The sequence below is a fragment of the Mauremys reevesii genome, linkage group 6, assembly GCF_016161935.1.
Source record: "Mauremys reevesii isolate NIE-2019 linkage group 6, ASM1616193v1, whole genome shotgun sequence".
In the NCBI taxonomy this organism is placed as follows: domain Eukaryota; kingdom Metazoa; phylum Chordata; order Testudines; family Geoemydidae; genus Mauremys; species Mauremys reevesii.
This window is the reverse complement of record NC_052628.1, coordinates 24,925,354-24,948,137: the sequence shown is the minus strand read 5'-3', so window position 1 is coordinate 24,948,137 and position 22,784 is coordinate 24,925,354. Positions and strand designations below refer to the sequence as shown.

At 38.0% G+C, this 22,784-nt stretch overlaps 1 protein-coding gene across 4 annotated transcripts in view; it reads right to left on the bottom strand.

The window, feature by feature from the left end:
• NIPBL (NIPBL cohesin loading factor) overlaps positions 1-22,784 on the bottom strand; it is a 271,388-nt gene that overhangs the window by 2,622 nt on the left and 245,982 nt on the right. For all 4 annotated transcript variants that reach the window (XM_039543426.1, XM_039543430.1, XM_039543427.1 and 1 more), the window contains 11 exons: positions 21,076-21,212; positions 17,651-17,791; positions 17,192-17,285; positions 16,924-17,078; positions 13,644-13,734; positions 11,260-11,433; positions 10,588-10,778; positions 9,112-9,219; positions 7,199-7,399; positions 6,659-6,805; positions 253-554 (listed from right to left, as the gene is read on the bottom strand). In XM_039543426.1, the coding sequence (XP_039399360.1) occupies positions 253-554; positions 6,659-6,805; positions 7,199-7,399; positions 9,112-9,219; positions 10,588-10,778; positions 11,260-11,433; positions 13,644-13,734; positions 16,924-17,078; positions 17,192-17,285; positions 17,651-17,791; positions 21,076-21,212 (1,741 nt within the window). The remainder of the gene's footprint in view (positions 1-252; positions 555-6,658; positions 6,806-7,198; positions 7,400-9,111; positions 9,220-10,587; positions 10,779-11,259; positions 11,434-13,643; positions 13,735-16,923; positions 17,079-17,191; positions 17,286-17,650; positions 17,792-21,075; positions 21,213-22,784) is intronic.

The window sequence follows — 22,784 nt, the reverse complement described above, 5'->3', positions numbered from 1 at the left end:
AAATGTTTTTGGCTTTAAAATGAACAATTCTGTTGTTCTTATTCTGTATTACTTAGGCATCAATGTAAGCAAGGAAACTATCGCTACCCCCTGTATATATGTCATTAATGCAGTAAATTAAACTAGATATATTTTGTCATGAGATCTGCATGTTATAAAACCCATTGCTTAAAAAGTTAATAACCATGCACTTGAATAGAACTCACTAAACTAAAAGACAAGGAACATTCTGCAGTTAAGTATGATTCTTACCTATCAGAGAATCCACAAAGATTCTTTAAATGCTGTTTTAGCATCAAAAGCAACAATATGCCTTGGGAGACATTTGCAAATTCAATTAAAGGAGCTGAATTGTCTGGCAAACATTTCATCACAGCATTTATATCATTTTCTTCACCAGAATCTGACTCAGAGTCTACACGTTTACGTAACTTCCGAGGCTTGATAACTTCTTCTTCACTTTCACTTTCACTCTCACTCTCACTGTTACTGTCACTTTCACTCTCCTCATCAGATGAAGGTTTCCTCTCCTTTCTTTTGTCCTTTACCATAGACTGAAAGACAGAGAAGATGACAAATATTTAAGAATTATGATAGCATTCAAAAAGATCCTTCCATAATCACAATTCTCTTAAGTGTGTGAATTGCCTTTTTTAAAAATGTTTTTAATTCACAGATTATTTGAAATCCACAGATTAAAATTTAAAGTAGGCACACTTAACTGTAGTTCAATGACTAAAACATGTTTAAAGTATAAGCTGCTTGTTCTGAAACAAAAATTTCATATATCTCCAAAACTTGAGTGCTCTTCACAACATTGAGATTGGATGTTGGGAAACCATGCCACCCTTGCTGCTGGCAGTGGTGCTGTCTTCATAGCTGGGTGCCCAGCCAGCAGCCACTGCTCTCTGGCCACCCAGCTCTGAAGGCAGTGCCGCTGCCAGAAGCAGTACAGAAGTAAAGGTGGCAATACCATACCTTTGAAGAGAGAGACCACCTTTTACAACTGACCATTTCTTCTAACTCCCATGAGTGGTCACCCTTTGCAGGTTTTGCTGTTGTCCATTTTTATGACTAATAGGTATATGAACAAGTGTCTTAAAATATCATTTGGTTTGCCTTTCTAGATAGAGTTCAAATATTCAAACAGTTTTATTCTTAAAATCTGACAGAGGTTCTCATATGCTTTCAGGGGCCATGACATACATGCCAAGCTTCTCTTAAAGGAAATATTTATGTTGATAATGTGGATAAGGTAAAGGAAATTCTATCACCACATTTGCTATTATATAGCCATAATATGTTTCAGGAAATACAGAATGTATAAATGCATACAAAGTATTATAATTAGTTCAAGCCTACTTGAATGCGACTGGCAGAATGAAATGGAGAGACTTACAACTGGTAATATTTTTAAAATCAATAAATCAAAAAACATTTTAGAAATGGCACTTACTTACCTATATTTATAAGCAGGATTGACTGCTCTATTTAATCTCAGGAAAAGAAAAATTAGCTATCAAAATATTGTTAACAAAACACTAAAAGGGATCTTTACAAAATTTTGGTTAATGGGAATTATCAAGTTTGGCCCATCCAAAATTGGAACTCTATTTTTTTTCTTAAGTAAGTAAAGATCATGCATCTCTGTTTTAATAACTATGACAATACTCCTAATTCTAAAAGAAAATATAAAAAGTGACAGCAGCCCAGCAGTTTATAAGCAGTGTAACAAAACAACATTTATGTGCATGTTAAGGAGACAGGAAAATTTTCATGTGTGTAACTGGGCTTCTCTGAAGGTATCATTTGACTCAATTCCTTCTCTTGGTCTTGTGCTTCTGGTATGACAAAGCTAGGGATTCCCCTATATCTGAATGTTTTTTGATCTTCTGAAGCTAAAGTAAGTGCACATCATACACAGATGAAAAGGCCAGTGCCAAAATGCCACTTAAATATTCATTTCTGTTTCTTGATGAGCAGGAAAGAAATCATTTCCCTGTAAGTATAATTTGTGACTGAAATAAATATCTGTATGGTAGAATACTCAAGAAGTCAGTCATTAAAAAAGAGACAGTTATCTTTTCCATAACTGGCATTCTTCAAGATGTGTTGCTCATGTCCATTCCATATTAGGTGTGTGTGCTCACCACATGCACCGGTGCAGGACGTTTTTCCCTAAGCAGAATCCATAGGGGACTGGCTTTCATGCCCTCTGGAGTGGTGCCCGCATGGCACGGTATAAGGGGTGCCACCGGCTCCCCCCACCCTCAGTTCCTACTTGCTGGAAAATCCAACAGTGGGGAAGGAGGGTGTGTTATGGAATGGACCTGAGCAACACATCTCTAAGAACACCAGTTATAGAAAAGATAACTGTCCGTTCTTCTTCGAGTGCTTGCTCATGTCCATTCTGTATTAGGTGAGTCTAAAGCAGTACTCCTGGAGGTGGGTAGGAGTTCACGGATGTGTAGATTGCAACACAGCTCTGCCGAACCCAGTGTGATCTCTGGCCTGCTGAGTGATGGCAAAATGAGTGGTAAATGTGTGAACAGAGGACCATGTTGCAGATCTACAGATGTCCTGGATAGAGATGTGCTCCAGGAAGGCCGCCGAAGACGCCTGAGCTCTCGTTGAGTGGGCTCTGACAAGCAGCGGCAGCAGAACCCCAGCCAGGTCGTGACAGGTCCTTATGCATGAGGTGATCCAATTGGAAATCCTCTGCGAGGACGCAGGGTGACCCTTCATCCTATCAGCTGTAGCGATCAAGAGTTGTCTCGATTTTCAGAACAACTTGGTACGTTCTAAGTAGAAAGCCAAGGCCCTCCCGATGTCCAGGGCGTGAAGACGCCTCTCCTCACTGGTCTTGTTCAGTTTGGGAGTGGTTAATGAGGAATGAAGGAGAAAAGGAGGAAGATGTCCTTCCAGGAGGAAGATGTCCTGGTTCATATGGAAAGTGGAGACCACTTTTGGCAGGAAGGCTGGGCAGGGCCACAACTGAACCTTATCTTTATAGAAGACTGTACGGAGGTTCTGAGGTCAAGGCTTTAATTTCAGAGATGCCACGAATGTGACCTTCCAAGATAGGTGGAAAAGGGAGCAGGAACCCAGCGGCTCAAAGAGTGGGCCGGTCAGCCTAGAGAGAACCAAGATAAGCTCCCACTGCGCCACAGGAGTCCGTACCTGTGGGAAGAATCTCTTGAGACCTCTCAAGAATCTGACCGTCACATCATGGGAAAACACTGTCTGTCCATGGTCGGCAGATGAAAAGCGGAGATAGCTGCTAGATGCACTCTAACAGAAGAGTGTGCCTGGCCCTGGTTCCTCAAATGGAGCAGGTAGTCCAGGACAGCCTGTATGGAAGAATGCGAAGGAGAGATGCCATGCTTGGACACCCAGCAGAAAAACCTCATCCACTTGGCCAGGTAAGTCAGTCTGGTTGAGGGCTTCCTACTTTCCAGGAGGACCTGTTGGGACTCCTTCTGAACAGGTCCATTCCCCTGGGTTCAGCCATGCAGCGAGGTGGAGGGACTCAAGATTGGGGTGTAGGAGCTGTTCGTGGTCCCGTGGCAGCAGGTCTGAGCGGTTGGGGAGGGGTCAGGGAGGGGCTGCTGATAAGCTCACGAGTGTGCCGAACCAATGTTGGCAAGGCCATGCTGGGACAATCATGACAACCTGCACTTTGTCTCTCTTGATCTTTGCCAGGACCCTGCCGATGAGTGGAATCAGAGGGAACATGAACATCAGGCTCTCTGACCATGACAGGAGGAAGGCATTGGAGAGGAAGCCCTTGCTCAGACCTTGCCAAGAACAAAACCAGTGGCATTTCCTGTTCTGTCTGGTAGCGAACAGGTCAACTTGGGGAGTTCCCCACCTTTGGAAGATCATGGAGGGATCACTCGTGGTGAGAGGAGAAGTCCCTGCTGAGCTGGTCCGCCAGAGCATAACTGACACCGGGAAGGTGACAAGCTTCCACGTGGCTTTCGTGGCTGATGCAGAAGTTCCCATAGATGGAGTGCCTCTTGACAGAGAGCTGATGAGCGCACTCCCCCCATGCCTGTTGATGTAGAACATCGAGGTTGTGTTGTCCGTCAGGACTTGTACCATCTTTCCCGACAGATGGGGCAGGAAGACTGCCAGCCAGACTGCTCGGAGCTCCTTGACATTTATGTGCAACTTCGCCTCCCCCATCCTTACACTACAGTCAAAAGAGGCTATAGATCCACCTATAAAATGGCCATGAATCTATATTTAAGTACCTACGCAGTCTGAGTGTGCGCTCATAAGCACCTCTGAAAATATGGTTACTTATTTAATTGCTTATTTACTGATTTTGTTGTACAGTTACAGGCACCCACAATTGCAAACTCACTAATGAAGTCTTGAATGGACACCTCAAGAGATCTGAGGTACTCTGTTACAACCAGAGTTTGGGGTAATGTTTCCAATTCTTGGAGATACCCCAACACATCGACCAAATTTAGAAGAAAGAAAAGGGGCATACGACAACATATTTGAGCAGTGTCAACACACCAGCAGAAAAGCCTTTAATCTACACTGTCATGTTGCACAAGGAGATTTGATGCAGTGAAAGCCAGGTACGACATTTGTACATCTTCTACTTAGGAAACATCAAGGAGCCATCTAGACACATCTGAACTGTGGCAGTGCAGAAAACCCACTCTCAGTCTGGATCCTGATTACTTCAAAGGATGAAATGGTATCAAATCAAAATAGACTTAAAGAAACAACAGTGCACCACCAAGTAAAGCCAGAGCACTGGGGACCCTACAGAGAGCAGGACAGACAAAAAGTGCAAATGATATAGACTCACATTCTAAACAAAGCTGCAGGACTAAGAGGAGAGCAGGCATTGGATGCACCTGTCCTGGCTCCAGTGGGGAGCTCCTTTACTAAATGTAGTCAGAACAGAATGAAAATTGTATGCTTTAAAGGGCCCCAAAGCCTTGGGGCTTTGTACACGAGACACACCTGCGGTGCATCAAAGGGTGAAAAAAGGGATGCTCCTGCCTATTTCACTCTAGGCCAAGACTCCAGAGCAGGAATCTAGTCAATATGGTATCTTTGGAGAACAAGAAAAGAAACAGTAAGTTAACAGATTTTAGTTTTAGATACTACAAGCAATTAATTGTTCATATTTTTAAAACTAGGAAAATTATCTTAACAGGAACCTTTTAAGAATTATTCAGTATATGTTAAGACCAATTAACATGAGTTTTGTACCTATTTCTCAAAAAATTGGACAAGCAAAATAACGAAACAGGCAAATCTAACATTAATGTGAGTTTTGACATTTTAGATTCACATTTACTTTATTTCTTGTTCACTACAGGAGGACCCTTTATAAAGAGTTAAATTTTTGCTGCAGTATTAAATATTACTATATACAGAAAAGCTATTTTAGGTCAGTTAGAGATTGCTAAATTATGTTTTCTCTGATGACTGTATGATTGGACTCATGATAACTAAGACACCTAGTTATATATGCAGAAGGATGCAATTATTCTTACCTATTAGTAATATTAAATATTAGTAATAAAATAAGAATTCTAAAACATTTCTGAAATAGTTTGTTATAATGTGTGATATATAAGGAATACATGATAGTTTGGTATGGTATAAGGGTTTCCATTGTCACTTATTCGAGTTGCCCTGCATAAGTTGCTCATGAGTTTGGCACTCATTAGTAAAGCAGCAATCTCAAACTCATTCATACAAACCTTTAGACAACACTACATATGCATTATATCCTAGATATAAAATATTTTATTTTGTAAATATTTAATCGAAAATGTTTTACTGGCAAATTGTTCTTTAAAAAGCAACAGTTTGAAAACTGTAGTTTTGTAATACTACAGTGGAGACTGACTAGTGGGCAGAATACAGGCGAGGAAATCAAAGGAGAATTCAATTTTTATATCACTTGCACATTTGTTCTGCATATACATAAGTAAAGATCATTCAGTTTTGTTTTTAATTCAGTGAATTAAGCTCTTATCTTTCAAAATCACTACTATGATTTAAAATACTTCCCCTCTCACAGAGGCCTAGATCAATGATGCTTAGTATGACTGAAAGAGTCAACTACTATTGCAGCTTAAAAATTATTAGTGAAACTATTTGATATTAAGAGGCACAAAATGTACACACTATGAAGAAGAAAAGTGCAAGTGAAGAGCCATATGGTCAAAGTAAATGAATATATTTGAGCTGTATGACAGACACTTTGCCAACAGGCAGATCTGTTCAAAACATTTTCGGAGTAGCAAGGGCAACATACCAATAAAGTTAGACTGCTTATGGCTCAGATATTCATGAAGGATTAAAAGGACCTAGACCTAAGTAACCTGGATTCTGGGATCCCCCCTCCATGAAAAACATTGCATCTGACAACGCCAGTCTTATTTTCTTCCATCTCTAATATTTTCCACTGACTTTCAAAATTAATGAAAAATCTTGAAAGTTTCTGAACACAGATCTGTCACACTTTGCCAGAACTGAGTGCGATTTATGCTATTGATTGCAAAGTAATGTTATTTATTGTCCATGTGTGCAACATTGGAATGACTGAGAAGTACTCATTATGCTGTCAACATAACTTCATTGCAACAAGTTATTAATATATCATAAATGCACTTACCTCCTTAAATGACTGTAACAGGTTACTACCAGAAACTGACAGTGTAATGTCTATATGATGCATTATAAACAGTGGCTCTTCCTGTGTTTGATAAGGAAAACACGCTAGATTGTCTGCTATATACAAGAGCATATTCACCTCTGTTTTCTGCAAGTTTAAAAAAAATATATTTTATATAAATATATATATAATACATGCATACAAAAAACATTATATTCTAGTTTTTGCACTGCTCTCAAAGGGTCTTGGGGCAAAAACTCAACATGTATTTCATCCAAAGTAACTTTTCTGCCTTGAAAACATTCTGCACATGCTACGTTTTCTTCACACATGAACTTGCATTATTCCTGCTCTATCCAAACTGGGCTTAAGTAGACATAAAATGGTTCAAGAAGATGTTATTTAAGTGGAAATACATTTAGTTTTGCAGCCAAATAAAAAAGACTATGGAAATAAAGTTAGCCAGGCAAAAATTCACCAAGTTACAGTGTATTTTATTCTAATTTCTTTTTAAATGAGGTATATTTATGTAATGCTTACTGCTGTGTCATCAAAGAGGTTGAGTAAAGAAATTAGAAAGGCTCGTCTGTGTTGACGGTTCCCTCTGATCATGGAGTACAGATGTGAACACAAAGCGCTGGAGGATTCATCATGCCTAAAGCCCCTTACAGGATTCTTTGAGCATGTGTTGATTGCCTGTTGTACCTGGTAAGACATCTTCATACCAGCCACTGCTTTCATCTAAAATTATAAAATATTTCTGTTTAAATTGTGGCTTTCAAAACAGTCACACAAAAAGAAAAATAATTTTGTCAAATTGAAAAATTTTCATTTGAAATTAAGGTCTTCATCTTATTTTCATTAGCCTCAAATTAAAAATACAATTTTCAAAACCCTACCACTTCCTGCACATTTACTCTTTCCCCATGGATTTGTAGTAACCCTGATATTTATTGTAAAATTTAAGCTTTATTTTTTATTTAAAAAGCCTCTAGCCATTCTGGGTGTGCAGTTAAATTTCCAAACAAACTGATGCAGCGTTGTTTTCTTGAGTTTGCAAATAGACCGAAATAGCTGTAAGAAAGGTAAAAGCAGTCCCATTCATGTCAAGGGGGTGTTGAAACTGAAGTGTAATGACGGTTTTATGTTAATAATGTTGTTTCTCTATTAACTGCCCTAATAGAAGCATCCAGCTAAAATGATGATTCAGAACAGGCAAATTTTTCATACATGTGAAATGATTTTCCACAGGAATAATGTTGAAAGTTTTCCCTGAGCGTTCTACTGAATTTGAATTTTTGAACTTGCATGTGTCTGAACCCTCTCGCCTCACTCTGTGTGCACAGGATGACAAACACAAAATCCCAAGTATCTGCATGTGCCTCAGTCTCTCAGCTGATTTTAGTTAAGCCCGGGATTTGTTCCAGTTTCAGTATCAACTGGATGCCTGATCAGCCAATGTATCCACCACTCCCTGTGCTTTGGCCTGTGCTTCTATCCCCTGTGCTTCCATCATCCTCACCTACATGGAGAGTAACTCGGGTCTCAGTTGACTACATTCGGGACCCCACCTGCCAGCCTCTCTATTAAATTAAGTATGCGCTTGGGTACAATAAGTGCAGAACTCCAAATTCTAGTGTTGGATGAACTGGAGTGCTCTGGTATCTGGAAAGTCCCATAATCTAGTGCACACACACAGAGCTCACTGGGGGCGAGGCAGTTGGGCACTCAGTTCCACATCAAGATAAGGAGGGGGTTTTGGGGATGTCTGTAGAGAAAAATAAAGCAATGCAAAGGCCAGGGATGGAAGTTCATCTGGAAGGCCAGGTAGAGTGAATGGTAATATCTCAACAGTAAGTGCCCTCACCTAGCCTCCTCTTCTTTCTAGGACAAGATACCTAACTACAAACACCTTCCTATGCTCCCTCTACCCGAACTCTGCTTCCAAAACCCTGGTGTGCCCCATGGAGAACAAGTACATGTAACATATAACATTTTCCCAGTATATAAATATTACATTGCTACTGCTATGTTTTTTTAGAAGACGTTCTCTTCTCTTTTCTGTTGAAGATTAGGAGAGTTGTTCCTTGTGATCAAACAGATGATCACAGTTACTTGGCCTGTGATACTCAATGAGCAAGATACTACTAACAATTATAAGTAAGGGAGTTTTAAGGTTGAATGAAACACTTAATATTTTCTCTTAAGAACTAGGAATGCTTCCCATTTTTGATATTCTAAATCTTAAACTCTCAGACAAAACTGCTCCTTCAAACTCTATTGTTTCAGACGAAGAGGTCAAAACTCAATTCCCCAACACAGGTAGAATTAATAAACAGATAAATATAACCATATTCTCCAGTTCCTGCAGTTTGGACTTGAACATTTCTAGACTCTTGAGAGAGCAGAGAATCAGCATTTTGTTTAAGTTATGTAATGTTAGAGTTACATACATGAATGAATCCAGCATATTTTTTGTCTATTTCCACCAGTTGCTGGTCAGCTTTATTCCGCATAGAGGGCTCTGGATCTGTGCCCATAGCAATTAAATATGGCACACACTAGAAAAGAAATAGATGAAAATATACAAAGCCATTATACACCAAAAATGTATGTGGCTATGTGCACTGCTGCATGCATATATTTATCTCACATTATTATTTATGTTAAATTGTTAATAGTTGAACAACTAGAATATGACACCTTATGCGACTTACAGCTTGATGGCTTCTTTTAGGCAAGACCACAAGTTATAAAGAGGGGAGATGATCCAAGGACACAAGTATATTAAAAAATGAAAATTTATGCCAGAACACAGATGGTATTCCCAGTATCTCTCTTCCGCTGGGCAACACTGTAGGACCCCATACTAGAAAAATGAGGTGTTTTTAGCAATTTCTTGATCTATTTTAAACACCACTTAGCACCTATATAGACAAAGACAGCAGTGTTTCAAAACATGTTAACAGTTCACGGTCAATCCTTGGTCCAGGAGACTCTAGGGTTGAACACAACTCGCTATCATGTTTTGAAATATCAACGTCTGTCTACACCAGGTGCTGACAGAGTTAAAAGTGGTGTTTAAAAATTTAGAAAACACATTTGTTGAGCACACATTCAATTTCTGAGTGTGGATAGGGCCTAGTAATTTGCCTCATGGCAAGCCTGAAACTTGGAAGCTATTAATATATTTAAAATATATTGGTCTCAAATAAATTTGTTACAGAATTTGGTCTGGGAATTATCCAGTTGAGACTTGAGATAGCTCCTCAATATTTACTCAGAGTTCTTCCAAAACAGAAAGGAGGATAAGAAAGAATCTGTGGGAGATTATGGATACAAGTAAGTAAATTAGTCTTTCCTTGTTAGCTATACCTGTATAGATTTTCACTGTAATAGATAAAAAACACTATCTAGTTAAGATTCACAGGTGAAGAAAATTACTTGAAAATAAACTACAGATAGCTCTAACATTGGCTCTGGAACTTCAATCCAATGTAGTGTTTTGTGGGAAAGGTTCTGGCAAAAGAATCTAATGAGTAGAATCTAAAGAAGACAGACCATGGATGTAAATATGCCTGAACACTAACTGGGGTCTGATACCATAAAACAGAAACCAGTGCACTCCATCATGCATTTAATAAGTGCTGCTTAAAAACGATTAAACTCAAATTTAATTTCTAAGCCAACAAAGGGTTAGTCTTTGGAACCCTGTTGGCCTTTTAATACAGAAGAATTCTAGACATCTGTTGTATGTAAAACAGCCTCTCCAAACAAAATATCCCCAAAAGAAGCAACTACTGTAACAGACTTGGGAGGCCAGGGGGATGACACACACACATACTGGACGTTTATCTAGCAGCCATGAGAAATTCTGAGAGTCTCTTGTGTAAAAGAAAAAAGAAATATAGCACATTCACATTACATACCTGAACTGGATGGATAAGACCCTGGTTTAATGTCAGTGCAATGACATTTAGAGCGAAGTGGCGTACGCTGGACTGTGCATGAAAGAAAGCCTCAAGAACCTGTTTGAGATAAAGTTGCATGATGGAGCTGCTCATCCCTGAGGAAATATCACCCATTTCTTTCAGATCCTCCTGTTTTGCTACTTTCTTCCCTGTAGAAAGGAACAAAAGCAATTGTTTGTGTCAAGATCTTCGGGCAACCACTAACTTATTCTACTCTACATACTATTCCTCATATTCTTTATGACATATTTAAGCTTCAGAGTGGTACCATAACATAGCCCTGAAGATTTCTTGTTTTAGAATGCTTGAAAATTAATAATTTCAGAGAAGAATTTGATAATAGAAAAAGCAAAGCACTCATTATTTTAACTACAAGAATTTAAGTAATGCACATTTTGGATTTTTTCCCAGCAACTTAAAACTTGAAGTTAAGAACAGAATTCTGTACTCTATACTTCTCAGTGTGACTATGTATAAAAGATGTTCCTGAAATCTTTACCTAAGGTAATGTATGTATACATGAATAATTAGACCCCAAAACCCCTTATGAATCAATTAAATTATAAGATTGTTTTCATGTAACAAAAGTTACATTTTGAATGCTTCCTTAATACAGCGCTCATCACTCACACTCTCTATCTGCCTGCTGCATACGCGTATCCTCCTCCTGTAGATAGGTTTGGAGATTTTTTAACACCTGGATTTTTAAGTTTACTGAGCTGTTTTTATCAGAGAGAATGCTGTTGTACAGAGTCTTCACCTCCTGCTCAAACATTAGACTTGGGTGTTGAATAAATGCAAATCCTGAAAGAAAAAAAATAAGAAAGATCCCACTTGGTTGCCTTGCAATTACTGTGCTTAAATTTTTCAAGGTGAACTAGTAAAATCTTCCATCATACATATGTGAAATAAAAGTCAAAGAATCACTCAAAAACTGGAAACACAACAGAAGAATGTTGGAGAATCAGGATTTCTTGATTCTATTCCAGGCTCTGAAGGGGAGTGTGATCTAGTACTTACACAGTCAAATACACAGCACATTAATTCTCAAAGATAGCATGGCTAAATGAATTTTATTCTCAGCTCTGCTAGAAGTGACCTCATGCAATCAATCTCTCATTTATCCCATTTATAAAATGGGAAAATTATACATGTCCCTCCTATAATAGAAGTCTACGGTCTTGCTCAATCATATGTCAGTGGGAACACTGAGACTCGCACATATACAGACTCTAAAACCCTTTCTTAAAAACTATTATGAAGGAAAAGAACCATTTGTTTTCCTTCCCCCTGCCCAAAACGTAGAGAACTGGTCTCTTTTAATCAGTTGTGGGTTTTTTTGTGTCTTCTCCCCCTGTTACCCTTCACCGCCCTCCCCAATTATAATCCAGACATCATCTGAGATAACATAAGTGGGTCTGGCATACTGCTGATTTATAGCCTCACATAGCACCACAAGTGACAGGGATGCAGCTTTCCTTTGAGAAGACTGGGAAATCTGCCATATATTAGACCATTACTTTGTTTATTTGTCCTAACTCTTGTTTGTCTGTGCTTTGCAGGAGGGGCAGATATTGAATATCCCTTTACTTCTTTCTGGTCACAGGTGGTAAAGATCTTTAATGAGTAAAAACAACAAAGTGCAAAACAAAAAAGAAAATAAAAGGAAAAGGAAATAACAGAAGAAGAAAAGTATATGGAAAAACCCAGCATGAAACAGTGGAGGGGGCTGATTGGCTGAAGCCAAGGGAATCAAGGTTCGATAAAGCTGGTCTCTTGCACCTCAAAAAGGTAGTGCAGGAAAAGACTTATTCAAGAAAGAGCTCAGTTCATCCAATGGGTGGGAAAAAAAGGAAAGCGAAAGGGGTAAGGATGGTCTTTAGTAGGATAATTATTATCTGCATGAACGTGCACTGAAGTTTTGTTGCCTGATCTTTTCTAAGTTAATCTGATTACTTTTTAAAAGGGATTTTAAATTTAAAGAAGTATTTTTGATATACAACTTTCTTTCCTCCACTCACTGATTTAAAAGGGTCTACAACCCACAATTCCCTCGGAAAATTCTTCTCATCTTCCCTAATAAATTTTCCTTACCGCTTAATAAATCCAAATGTTTCAGATGGGAGAGAGGGAAAATTTGCTATCTCACAATTTTCTTTTAAGAATTAGCTCACCTTTGGTCTGCCTCCGCCTGATAATAAATTATTTGGGTGTCTTTAAGATTAACACAGCTCTATATAAAGTAGTACTCCTAAGAGGTTATGTTTGGTCTGCTAGTAAGGATTTAAGATTTCCATACTTCTATGGAAGTACACATCTGCAGCAGAAAGAGTGTGGCCAAGAAGTGGCAAACTTCTCGCTGGCCATTATCCAGAAAGGAACTGTCAGGGCCTATGTATGTTAATGCCCATTGACATCTAAGGGGACAATCTTCAGCTGTTGTAAACTGTCATAACGCCATTGACTTCAGCTGAGGATTGACCCATGGTTGCATCACCTAAGACTTTCCCAGATGTTTTTGGCTTGCTAATAATCCTTTGAACTTCATGCCTTGGGGGTGTGAAACTCAAGTAGCAGCAGTTTATAAACTACTTTCATTTTGAAAAATGATGGTACCATTAGTTTAGAAATCTGATACTTTTGAAGATTGTAAAGAATTATATATATATATATATACACACACACACACACACAGGAAGGCATATACTGTCAAAATGTATTTTTCACACGCAAGAAAAAAGAGACCCTTTTTGACCAATTTGCTACAGACTATGTTCAAATATCTTCAGACATGCAGGGAAGTATATTTAAGATCTCTATGAACAAAAAAATTAAAATAAAAAAAAGCAACCAAAATTTGCAGATATTAATTAGGTACATATCCCTTAAAAAAAGATGCCAAAGCTTTTTAAATGAACCAACTTCTTGTAAAAAAAACCCATACTAAACATACTATCCCCTGAGATGCATAATTACTGATTCAATTAAAAACAAAAAACCTTGGTAATTCTTACCTAAACCAATAATGGCTTTTGTTTGTACCTCTTCATCTGAATGTTTTGTAAAATACATCAGCAGTTCAAGTACTTTATCCTTAATGTTAACCTGGCCAAATCAAAACAAAAAATATTGGTGACTTAAAAAGCAATAGCTAATTTTTAGATTCTACTTAAAACAATCTTAAAAACCTAATTGCAAAGTGAAACATACATCACTGACACCAGAGCTTTCTCAAAATAAAATAAATTGTTGCAAATTACAAGTACAGTCTAGTTTCACTGTGAAGACTTTACTTCGTTGTTTCAAATTACACTGGTCTACAATTTTTGAGAAGTCGTCTGCTTCAGAGATAAAATGTGCTATTTATTATGTATTTTGATGTGCTGAATTCAAATATGACAAAACAACTGATTGGCTACTGTTTCTAAGTTATGTACGTTTTTACATTTTATGTCTATGTATATTGTGTAGATAGTAGAGTTTTAATCATAAATTGTAAACCTAGGTCTTTTCATGTGTTTATGGTTGCTTTACATGATAATATTTCACCTGTCCTGTTTATGTAACACTTTAAAAAATCAGCAAAAGGGTTATATAAATAAAATTTATTATGAAACAAAAGGCAAAAAACTATTATGTACATAGTTTAGTCCTATTCAGTGTCTACTCGGCGCTTCTTGGCTTGTCTCTTGAATTCATTAAATGGAGCATTTCTTGTCACTGTCCAGCAATAGTCTGCAAGCATTGATGGGCTCCATTTGCCCTGATAGTGTTTCTCCATTGTTGCAATGTCCTGGTGAAATCGCTCGCCGTGCTCGTCGTTCACTGCTCTGCAGTTTGGTGGAAAAAAATCTAGATGAGAGTGCAAAAAATGTATCTTTAGTGACATGTTGCAACCAAGGCTTTTGTATGCCTTGAGGAGGTTTTCCACCAAAAAACCTGTAGTTGTCTGTCTTGTTGTTTCTGAGAAAATTTATTGCCACTAACTGGAAGGCTTTCCATGCCGTCTTTTCCTTGCCACGCAGTGCATTGTCAAATGCATCATCTTGAAGAAGTTCACGAATCTGAGGACCAACAAAGACACCTTCCTTTATCTTAGCTTCACTTAACCTTGGAAATTTTCCACGGAGGTACTTGAAAGCTGCTTGTGTTTTAAATAAGGTAATAAAGGTAATAATTGGAGATATACCAATCTCCTAGAACTGGAAGGGACCTTGAAAGGTCATCGAGTCCAGCCCCCTGCCTTCACTAGCAGGACCAGTTTTTGCCCCAGATCCCTAAGTGGCCTCCTCAAGGATTGAACTCACAACCCTGGGTTTAGCAGGCCAATGCTCAAACCACTGAGCTATCCCTCCCCCCCTAAAGGTCATTGAGTCCAGCCCCCTGCCTTCACTAGCAGGACCAAGTACTGATTTTTGCCCCAGATCCCTAAGTGCCCCCCTCAAGGATTGAACTCACAACCCTGGGTTTAGTAGGCCCATGCTCAAACCACTGAGCTATCCCTCCCCTGACAAAGTTCTTAATCAAACCCAGCTTGATGTGTAAGGGTGGTAACAAAATCTTCCTTGATTCAACAAGTGGTGGATGCTGAACACTTTTCCTCCCAGGCTCCAATGACTGTCGGAGCGGCCAATCTTTCTTGATGTAGTGGGAATCTCTTGCATGACTATCCCATTCGCAGAGAAAACAGCAGTACTTTGTGTATCCAGTCTGCAGACCAAGCAAGAGAGCAAAAACCTTCAAATCGCCACAAAGCTGCCACTGATGTTGGTCATAGTTTATGCACCTCAAAAGTTGTTTCATGTTGTCATAGGTTTCCTTCATATGGACTGCATGACCAACTGGAATTGATGGCAAAACATTGCCATTATGCAGTAAAACAGCTTTAAGGCTCGTCTTCGATGAATCAATGAACAGTCTCCACTCATCTGGATCGTGAACGATGTTGAGGGCTGCCATCACACCATCTATGTTGTTGCAGGCTACAAGACCACCTTCCATGAAGAAGAATGGGACAAGATCCTTTTGACGGTCACGGAACATGGAAACCCTAACATCACCTGCCAGGAGATTCCACTGCTGTAGTCTGGAGCCCAACAGCTCTGCCTTACTCTTGGGTAGTTCCAAATCCCTGACAAGGCCATTCAGTTCACCTGGTGTTATGAGGTGTGGTTCAGAGGAGGAGGATGGGAGAAAATGTGGGTCCTGTGACATTGATAGTTCAGGGCCAGAAGTTTCATCCTCTTCCTCTTCCTCGTCTGACTCAAGTGAGAATGATTCTGGTGCATCAGGAACCGGCAGTCCTTCTCCGTGGGGTACTGGGCGTATAGCTGATGGAATGTTTGGATAATGCACAGTCCACTTTTTCTTCTTTGACACACCTTTCCCAACTGGAGGCACCATGCAGAAGTAACAATTGCTGGTATGATCTGTTGGCTCTCTCCAAATCATTGGCACTGCAAAAGGCATAGATTTCCTTTTCCTGTTCAACCACTGGCGAAGATTTGTTGCACAAGTGTTGCAGCATATGTGTGGGGCCCACCTCTTGTCCTGATCTCCAATTTTGCAGCCAAAATAAAGGCGATAGGCTTTCTTAACCATAGTGGTTATACTGCGCTTTTGTGATGCAAAAGTCACTTCACCACAAACATAGCAGAAGTTATCTGCACTGTTCACACAAGTACGAGGCATCTCTGCTCACTTTGGCTAAACAGAAACGTGTCCCTTTGCAAAATCAAACACTGACAAATAAGAGAGCACGAAACTGTATGATTTCTAGAGCTGATATAGGGCAATTTGTTCAGCAGAGTGATGTAAACTTCGTTATGATTGCATCATCCATGACTTCTAGGAATTACATGATGCAATTCATATCATGTATGACGCAATACCAGCTTCAGATTGCATCATTCATTGTTTTGCCTAAAAAGCAAATACTGTCCAAACCCAGTCAGATTTATTCATAGATCCAGTCAAAGATGTATTTTAGTCATTTCTGGTTTAAATTGAGATCCCTTCCCTTTATAACTCACTTATCCTCCGCTATTCCCAAGTCAAGGGTCGTATATACTGACCCAATAGCATAACTTGAAAACTAGAGCCAATCAACAATTTTAAGCATCATTTTCGTTCTCAGTGACCCAGAATTAGTAAAGTTTGACTACATTTATTTCAGAAGCATTTTGGCTGTAGAGCAGTGTTACCAAACCTCTTCTGTTCTATTTACAAGTTACATTTTTTAACTTTACCGTTTTAAACACAAGACACTGAGAAGGTAAACACAGTGTATTTTACCTTACTGTTGCCTTTAAAATCTTCCTGATCAAAATCAAAATGGCGGCACAGTGCTCCAACAGTGAAAAGAGATCTAAGGAGTGCTGGTTTATTGGCTGTAAGTATAGTACTGTTTGGGTCTTCTTGGTGTTGACTTTTTAATTTTGAAAGTGCACCTAAAATAAGAGAAAAGATTTAATCGCAGCAAATACTGCACTCCTAAAATGACAAGCATAACCAAAACTTTTATAAAATTGTTTAATAATATATGCTCTGATATTTAACTTACCATAGTATCTATTAAAACAGGCCCATACAAATTTATAATTTTGAGTAACCTTGTTTACAACAGCCCCAAGACAGCTCACACAGTGCTGCACTACCTGAAAATAAGACAGAAAATATTTATAACCATTTATTTAGAAGTCAAGATAGAGATTTTTTCAAAGCAATCTAGAGATATAAAAACATATTATTCATTTAAAACTAATGGAAAATAAAGGTCTAAATCTTCAAGACTATTTTGAAAATCTCAGACGAAGTACATAACAACTAAAGTGTAATAATAAATACACAAACTCCTGTAGATCAAGAAAGTTCACAGGGATAGCCAGTTTTTCATAACTGCCGTTCAAACATTAATAGGGAAGAAATGTTCATGTGTTCATTTTAAATAACTTCTACATATTCCATATCAAACTGAACCAAAAACATTAAATTAATATAAAAAGTATAAATTAAATCTTACCGTCATGCCATATTTGATTATAAGTTTCATGAGATCTTCCTCAATAGTGGCAAGGAAGGTCTCACTTGGATGCTCCATCAATGGCACCACCAGCTCTAAGATTTTTGCAACATTGCAGATCACCATGAAATCATTTTGGGTCTGTAAGAATAACATTTACAATGATTAAACATTTTCACCATTTTCCCTATATAAGGGCTAAGTATTTCTAATTTTATTTCAGGTTTGAGAATAACTTAATAAATTTCAGTTTTTCAGTAAAAGTATACACAGATATTCAAAGATCTAACTTTTCTCTGAAGTATGTTTTAGGTATGCTGTAGCACTTCTTGGTAGAAAAAGTTTGGCTAAGGGTTTAAAGATGATAATTTAAATTTGTTACCATGTTCAAAAGTATTGCTATGCAATGATAATCAAACGTAAACTGTTATCTCCAATTACTAATCCAATACTTTTTCCATTAGGAAATAAGTGAGTCCAGGTGAAATAATTGTTCTGGTAAAGATAAAAGTTATTGATGTGAAAGCTAAGTTTTATTTTATAGTTAAAATAGTCTTAATATTGTCTTTGGTAATTATTTTGCAATTAATTATTACAAAACATTTCATGATATATCTTAAGCATAACAGGAATACTGCTGCTTAATTTTAATTCTACACATAGGAGGAAATACAGAGTAACTAGGTTTTCTGAATTTAAATATTTGATAACATATCATGAAAAAGGTACATACCTATATACCTTAATACATAGGTATATACAGTTTAATAAAATGTAACATTTTGATAACTGACATGGATTTAATATAGTTGCAATTGATAATATTCACCCCCAGACACAGGGTCCATGTAAATCCCTCTGTATCACTTAAGTTCTCTAGAGTGGCTGCATGGGGTGGAGAGGAAGGGCTCTGGACCCTCTTTATGTTGCAAAGAGGTTCTCCCTTCCAGCCACTTATAGGATGGTATGGGAAGAGTAAAGATCTAGGGGGACTGGAGGGGAAATATCAAAGGAGAAAAAGAAATAACAAGTGGGAGGGTTTGGTTTTAAGGGAGAAGAGTAGGTGAAATAAAAAAATGTTATTTAAAGCTACTCAGCAAAGTATTAAACAGCTTCTTATTGTTTTCTCTGTTTAAAAAGTTCCCTAGGTTTTCAAAAAATAGTCAGCAGAAACTTTAGTTAGTAGGGACTTTAAAAGAATTAAACAAAGAAGCTTGCATTATATACAATGAAGGAGGAGGAACCTGAACAGGGACTCCAGGAGAAGGTAACATGGTCAGCATGATAGGCTAGGAATGCAACCTAATTTATTTCAGCACTGAAAAGAGAAGAAGTTTGGGGTTGAGTGTACCAAGATACTCAAAAATGATACATCGGAACTGATGCTGCTTCATCTTGAAGCTTGGGAGTATTCCACACAGGCCGAGTAGGACTTTGGATTCTGACTATTCCTTTGAAGCCCTAGAATGAATCTTTGAACTCTTCTGGCTTGTCTTCCCTAGAGCAGTGGTTCTCAACCAGGTGTACGTGTACCCCTGGGGGTATGCAGAGGTCTTCCAGAGGGTACATCAACTCATCTAGATATTTGCCTCGCTTTACAACAGTCTATATAAAAAGCACCGGAGAAGTCAGTACAAACTAAAATTTCATATAGACAATTACTTGTTTTATACTGCTCTATATACTACACACTGAAAAGTAAGTACAATATTTATATTCCAATTGATTTATTTTATAATTATATGATAAAAATGAGAAAGTAAGCAATTTTTCATTAATAGTGTGCTGTGATACTTTTTTATTTTTATGCCTGATTTTGTAAGCAAGTAGTTTTTAAGTGAGCTGAAACTTGTGGGTACGCAAGACAAATCAGATTCCTGAAAGGGGTACATTCAGTAGTCTGGAAAGGTTGAGAGCCACTGTCCTAGAGAATGACCCATTGCTGATACCAGGTACTAGCAACAGGTGAAGATGAACTAGGGCTGAATGTGATTTAACTACAAGCATAGGACATTTCAGAAACCATGATTTAAAAAACCTGATCTGATGAAACATTATTAGTTAGTGGGCCTAAAGTAATTCACATGCCATAGCTGAGGAATCTAGAGAAGAAATTCTCAAAGCAAGTATTGATTGCCAGTTTACTTCATATGCACTAAAGTCTTTTGTTAACCCTTTGACACGAGAAGTTACAATTTCCCAATGTGCATCCCATTAATCACAATGGGATATGCTATAATTACCAGCTAAATGATTTTAGGATTCACCTCAAGCTGCATAACTGAAGCTTGTGTAGTCCACTGAGTAGATGTTGCAGCATTTAAATCCCCTCCACCCCACTCAGGACAGCTTGATATACTATTCAATCAGAAGAAACTACATCTCATCGTACAACACCAAAAGTACTTTGTAGATACTGCTAGATGACAGGCTTACTATCATGATGTCCTCCATCCACAGGCAGGTGAATGGGGAAGAGATCTTAACTGACGATTAAGAGGACGACAGGATTTCTCAGATCAAAAGACCAGAAGTGAAATTCTGATGTCAGTGACAGAACTACCATTTACTCCAAAAGGGGCCAGGAATTCACCCTAGTAGTTTACACAAAACCTTATACAAACAGCAACATTAACAATGGGTTCCTTGCCAACTTGCTACCATAAGCAGCAATGTAAATGTAAAGTAAAGAAAGGGAATGGAGTTTACATATGAAAAACTCACAAAATTGGGATTTTTAGTTTTGAGGAAAAAAAATGACTGAGGTGAGATGATTGAAACTAGCTAACAGTTACTAATATTAAGCTTGATTATGTATTTGTGGTAATTGGAAACATCAAAAGCAGGATAAAAATTGAAATTAACAGGATAGATACATAAAATTGAGCGGCTATCCAATATAGAGCAAATGGTGAATAAGTGGGTTGAACTTTACAGGGGAACAGTTGCGTTAAATATTAATATATTTATGCAAAATTGGATGACTATTTGAAATGTCATACCATAATGGCACATGGGTAATTTTCTGCTGAGGAGTGTACAAAACCAGGAAGTAAATATTATTAAAATAAAGGTTAAATACATTTAAAATATAACACTCTTCTACTTATTTTCTTTTTTAGACCTTAATAAGTACGTTTTTAATTTTTAAAAAACCTTTGCAGTTCATCCTTTGAGAAGTAAGAAACCTTCAAGGCAGACGTTCCTCTGCGTCCAATACGTTTGAAAAAAACCCAACCCACTCCTATTAGAGCTCTATGGATTACAAAAGGTTCTCTCATATCTTCAGGACTGAAAACAGCTATGTAATGGAAATATTATTGCTGTTTTTTACACTCCCACCCTCAATTTCATCATGCATTTAAGATAACCCTTGAGTTCCATAATTATTTAGATGAAAGAAGACTTTAGTTTCCTATACTTACACTACATTTAGTGGTAAGGTATGGCTGCATGGTCATGGCATGTTTGACCATTAGCTGGGGCCTGATTTTGCTGAATAAGAACAAAGTGGTTATGCAAGCTACCAAGCGACCAGAATTCACACCCTTGTTGTCAGAGTCTGCAAAAATTAGAAAATACATTAAGTATATTCAATTCAAGGACAGTTCTGTCAATAACAAAACCGGATAGTAAATAAACACAGCATATAAAAATCACTTTCACTGATAATGTATCTTTGAAAAAATGGCATATAAATTCCTCATTAGATAAGAAAACTTGGATTAGCAGACAAAAATGTAAGCACATTATCAAGAAAATATGCAAAATAATAAATAAAGCTCCTTTGAAGTTTTCATTAATTTTTAAACCACTTATTTTTCCAGGCCACAGGCTCAGCCAATGATTCTGTAATGAATGTAAAACAGAATAATGCAAACAAAACTTGGACTCATAACAAAAACTTTCCTAATATGAAATAATTTGTTTTGTTTTTAGGTCATTGAGAAGTTTCCACAAAATGTAGCTTGGTTAATGAGATTAGCTAGTGAACATGAGTGTTCCTTTGAGCATTTTTGGGAAAGTTGATGATTCATTTTGGAGGTTTTTGCTATTGGATTTGAACTTCAGTAGATTGTGAGGTCCCTTGTAAACTTTCTAATTTCTGTACTTTGTAATCCCTTTGCACTATCTAAATAGCTGCTTTGCTTCTAACTATGTTGAAGCAGTTCAGTCTGTCAAGTCTTAGAGAATGTGGATTGATCAGAGGGGAGGAAGGCAGGAACTACTCCCAGTTCAGCCATCTTATAGAATCATAGGACTGGAAAGGAACTCAAGAGGTCATCTAGTCCAGTCCCCTGCACTCATGGCAGGACTAAGTATTATCTAGACCCAGCCCTGACAGGTGTTTGTCCAACCTGCTCTTAAAAATGGTGGAGATTCCACAGCCTCCCTAGGCAATTTATTCCAGTGCTTAACCACCCTGACAGTTAGGAAGTTTTTCCTAATGTCCAACCTAACCCCCCTTGCCGCAATTTAAGCCCATTGCTTCTTGTCCTATCCTCAGAAGTTAAGAAGAACAATTCTTCTCCCTCCCTCCTCCTTGTAACAACCTTTTATGTACTTGAAAACTGTTATGTCCCCACTCAGTCTTCTCTTTTCCAGACTAAACAAACCCAATTTTTTCCCTCATAGGTTACATGTTCTAGACCTTTAATAATTTTTGTTGCTCTTCTCTGGACTTTCTCCAGTTTGTCCACATCTTTCCTGAAATGTGGTGCCCAGAACTGGATACCATACTCCATTTGAAGCTTAATCAGCACAGAGTATAGTGGAAGAATTACTTCTCATATCTTGCCTACAACACTCCTGCTAATACATCCCAGAATGATGTTTATTTTTGCAACAATGTTACACTGTTGACTCATATTTAGTTTGTGGTCCCCCAGATCCCTTTCCGCAATACTTCTTCCTAGGCAGTCATTTCCCATTTTGTATGCGTGCAACTGATTGTTCCTTCCTAAGGGGAGTACTTTGCATTTGTCCTTATTGAATTTCCATCTTATTTACTTCAGAAAATTTCTCCAGTTTGTCCAGATCATTTTGAATTAGAATCCTGTTCTCCAAAGCACTTGAGCCCCTCCCAGCTTGGTATCGTCCGCAAACAAGTATACTCTCGATGCCTTTATCTAAA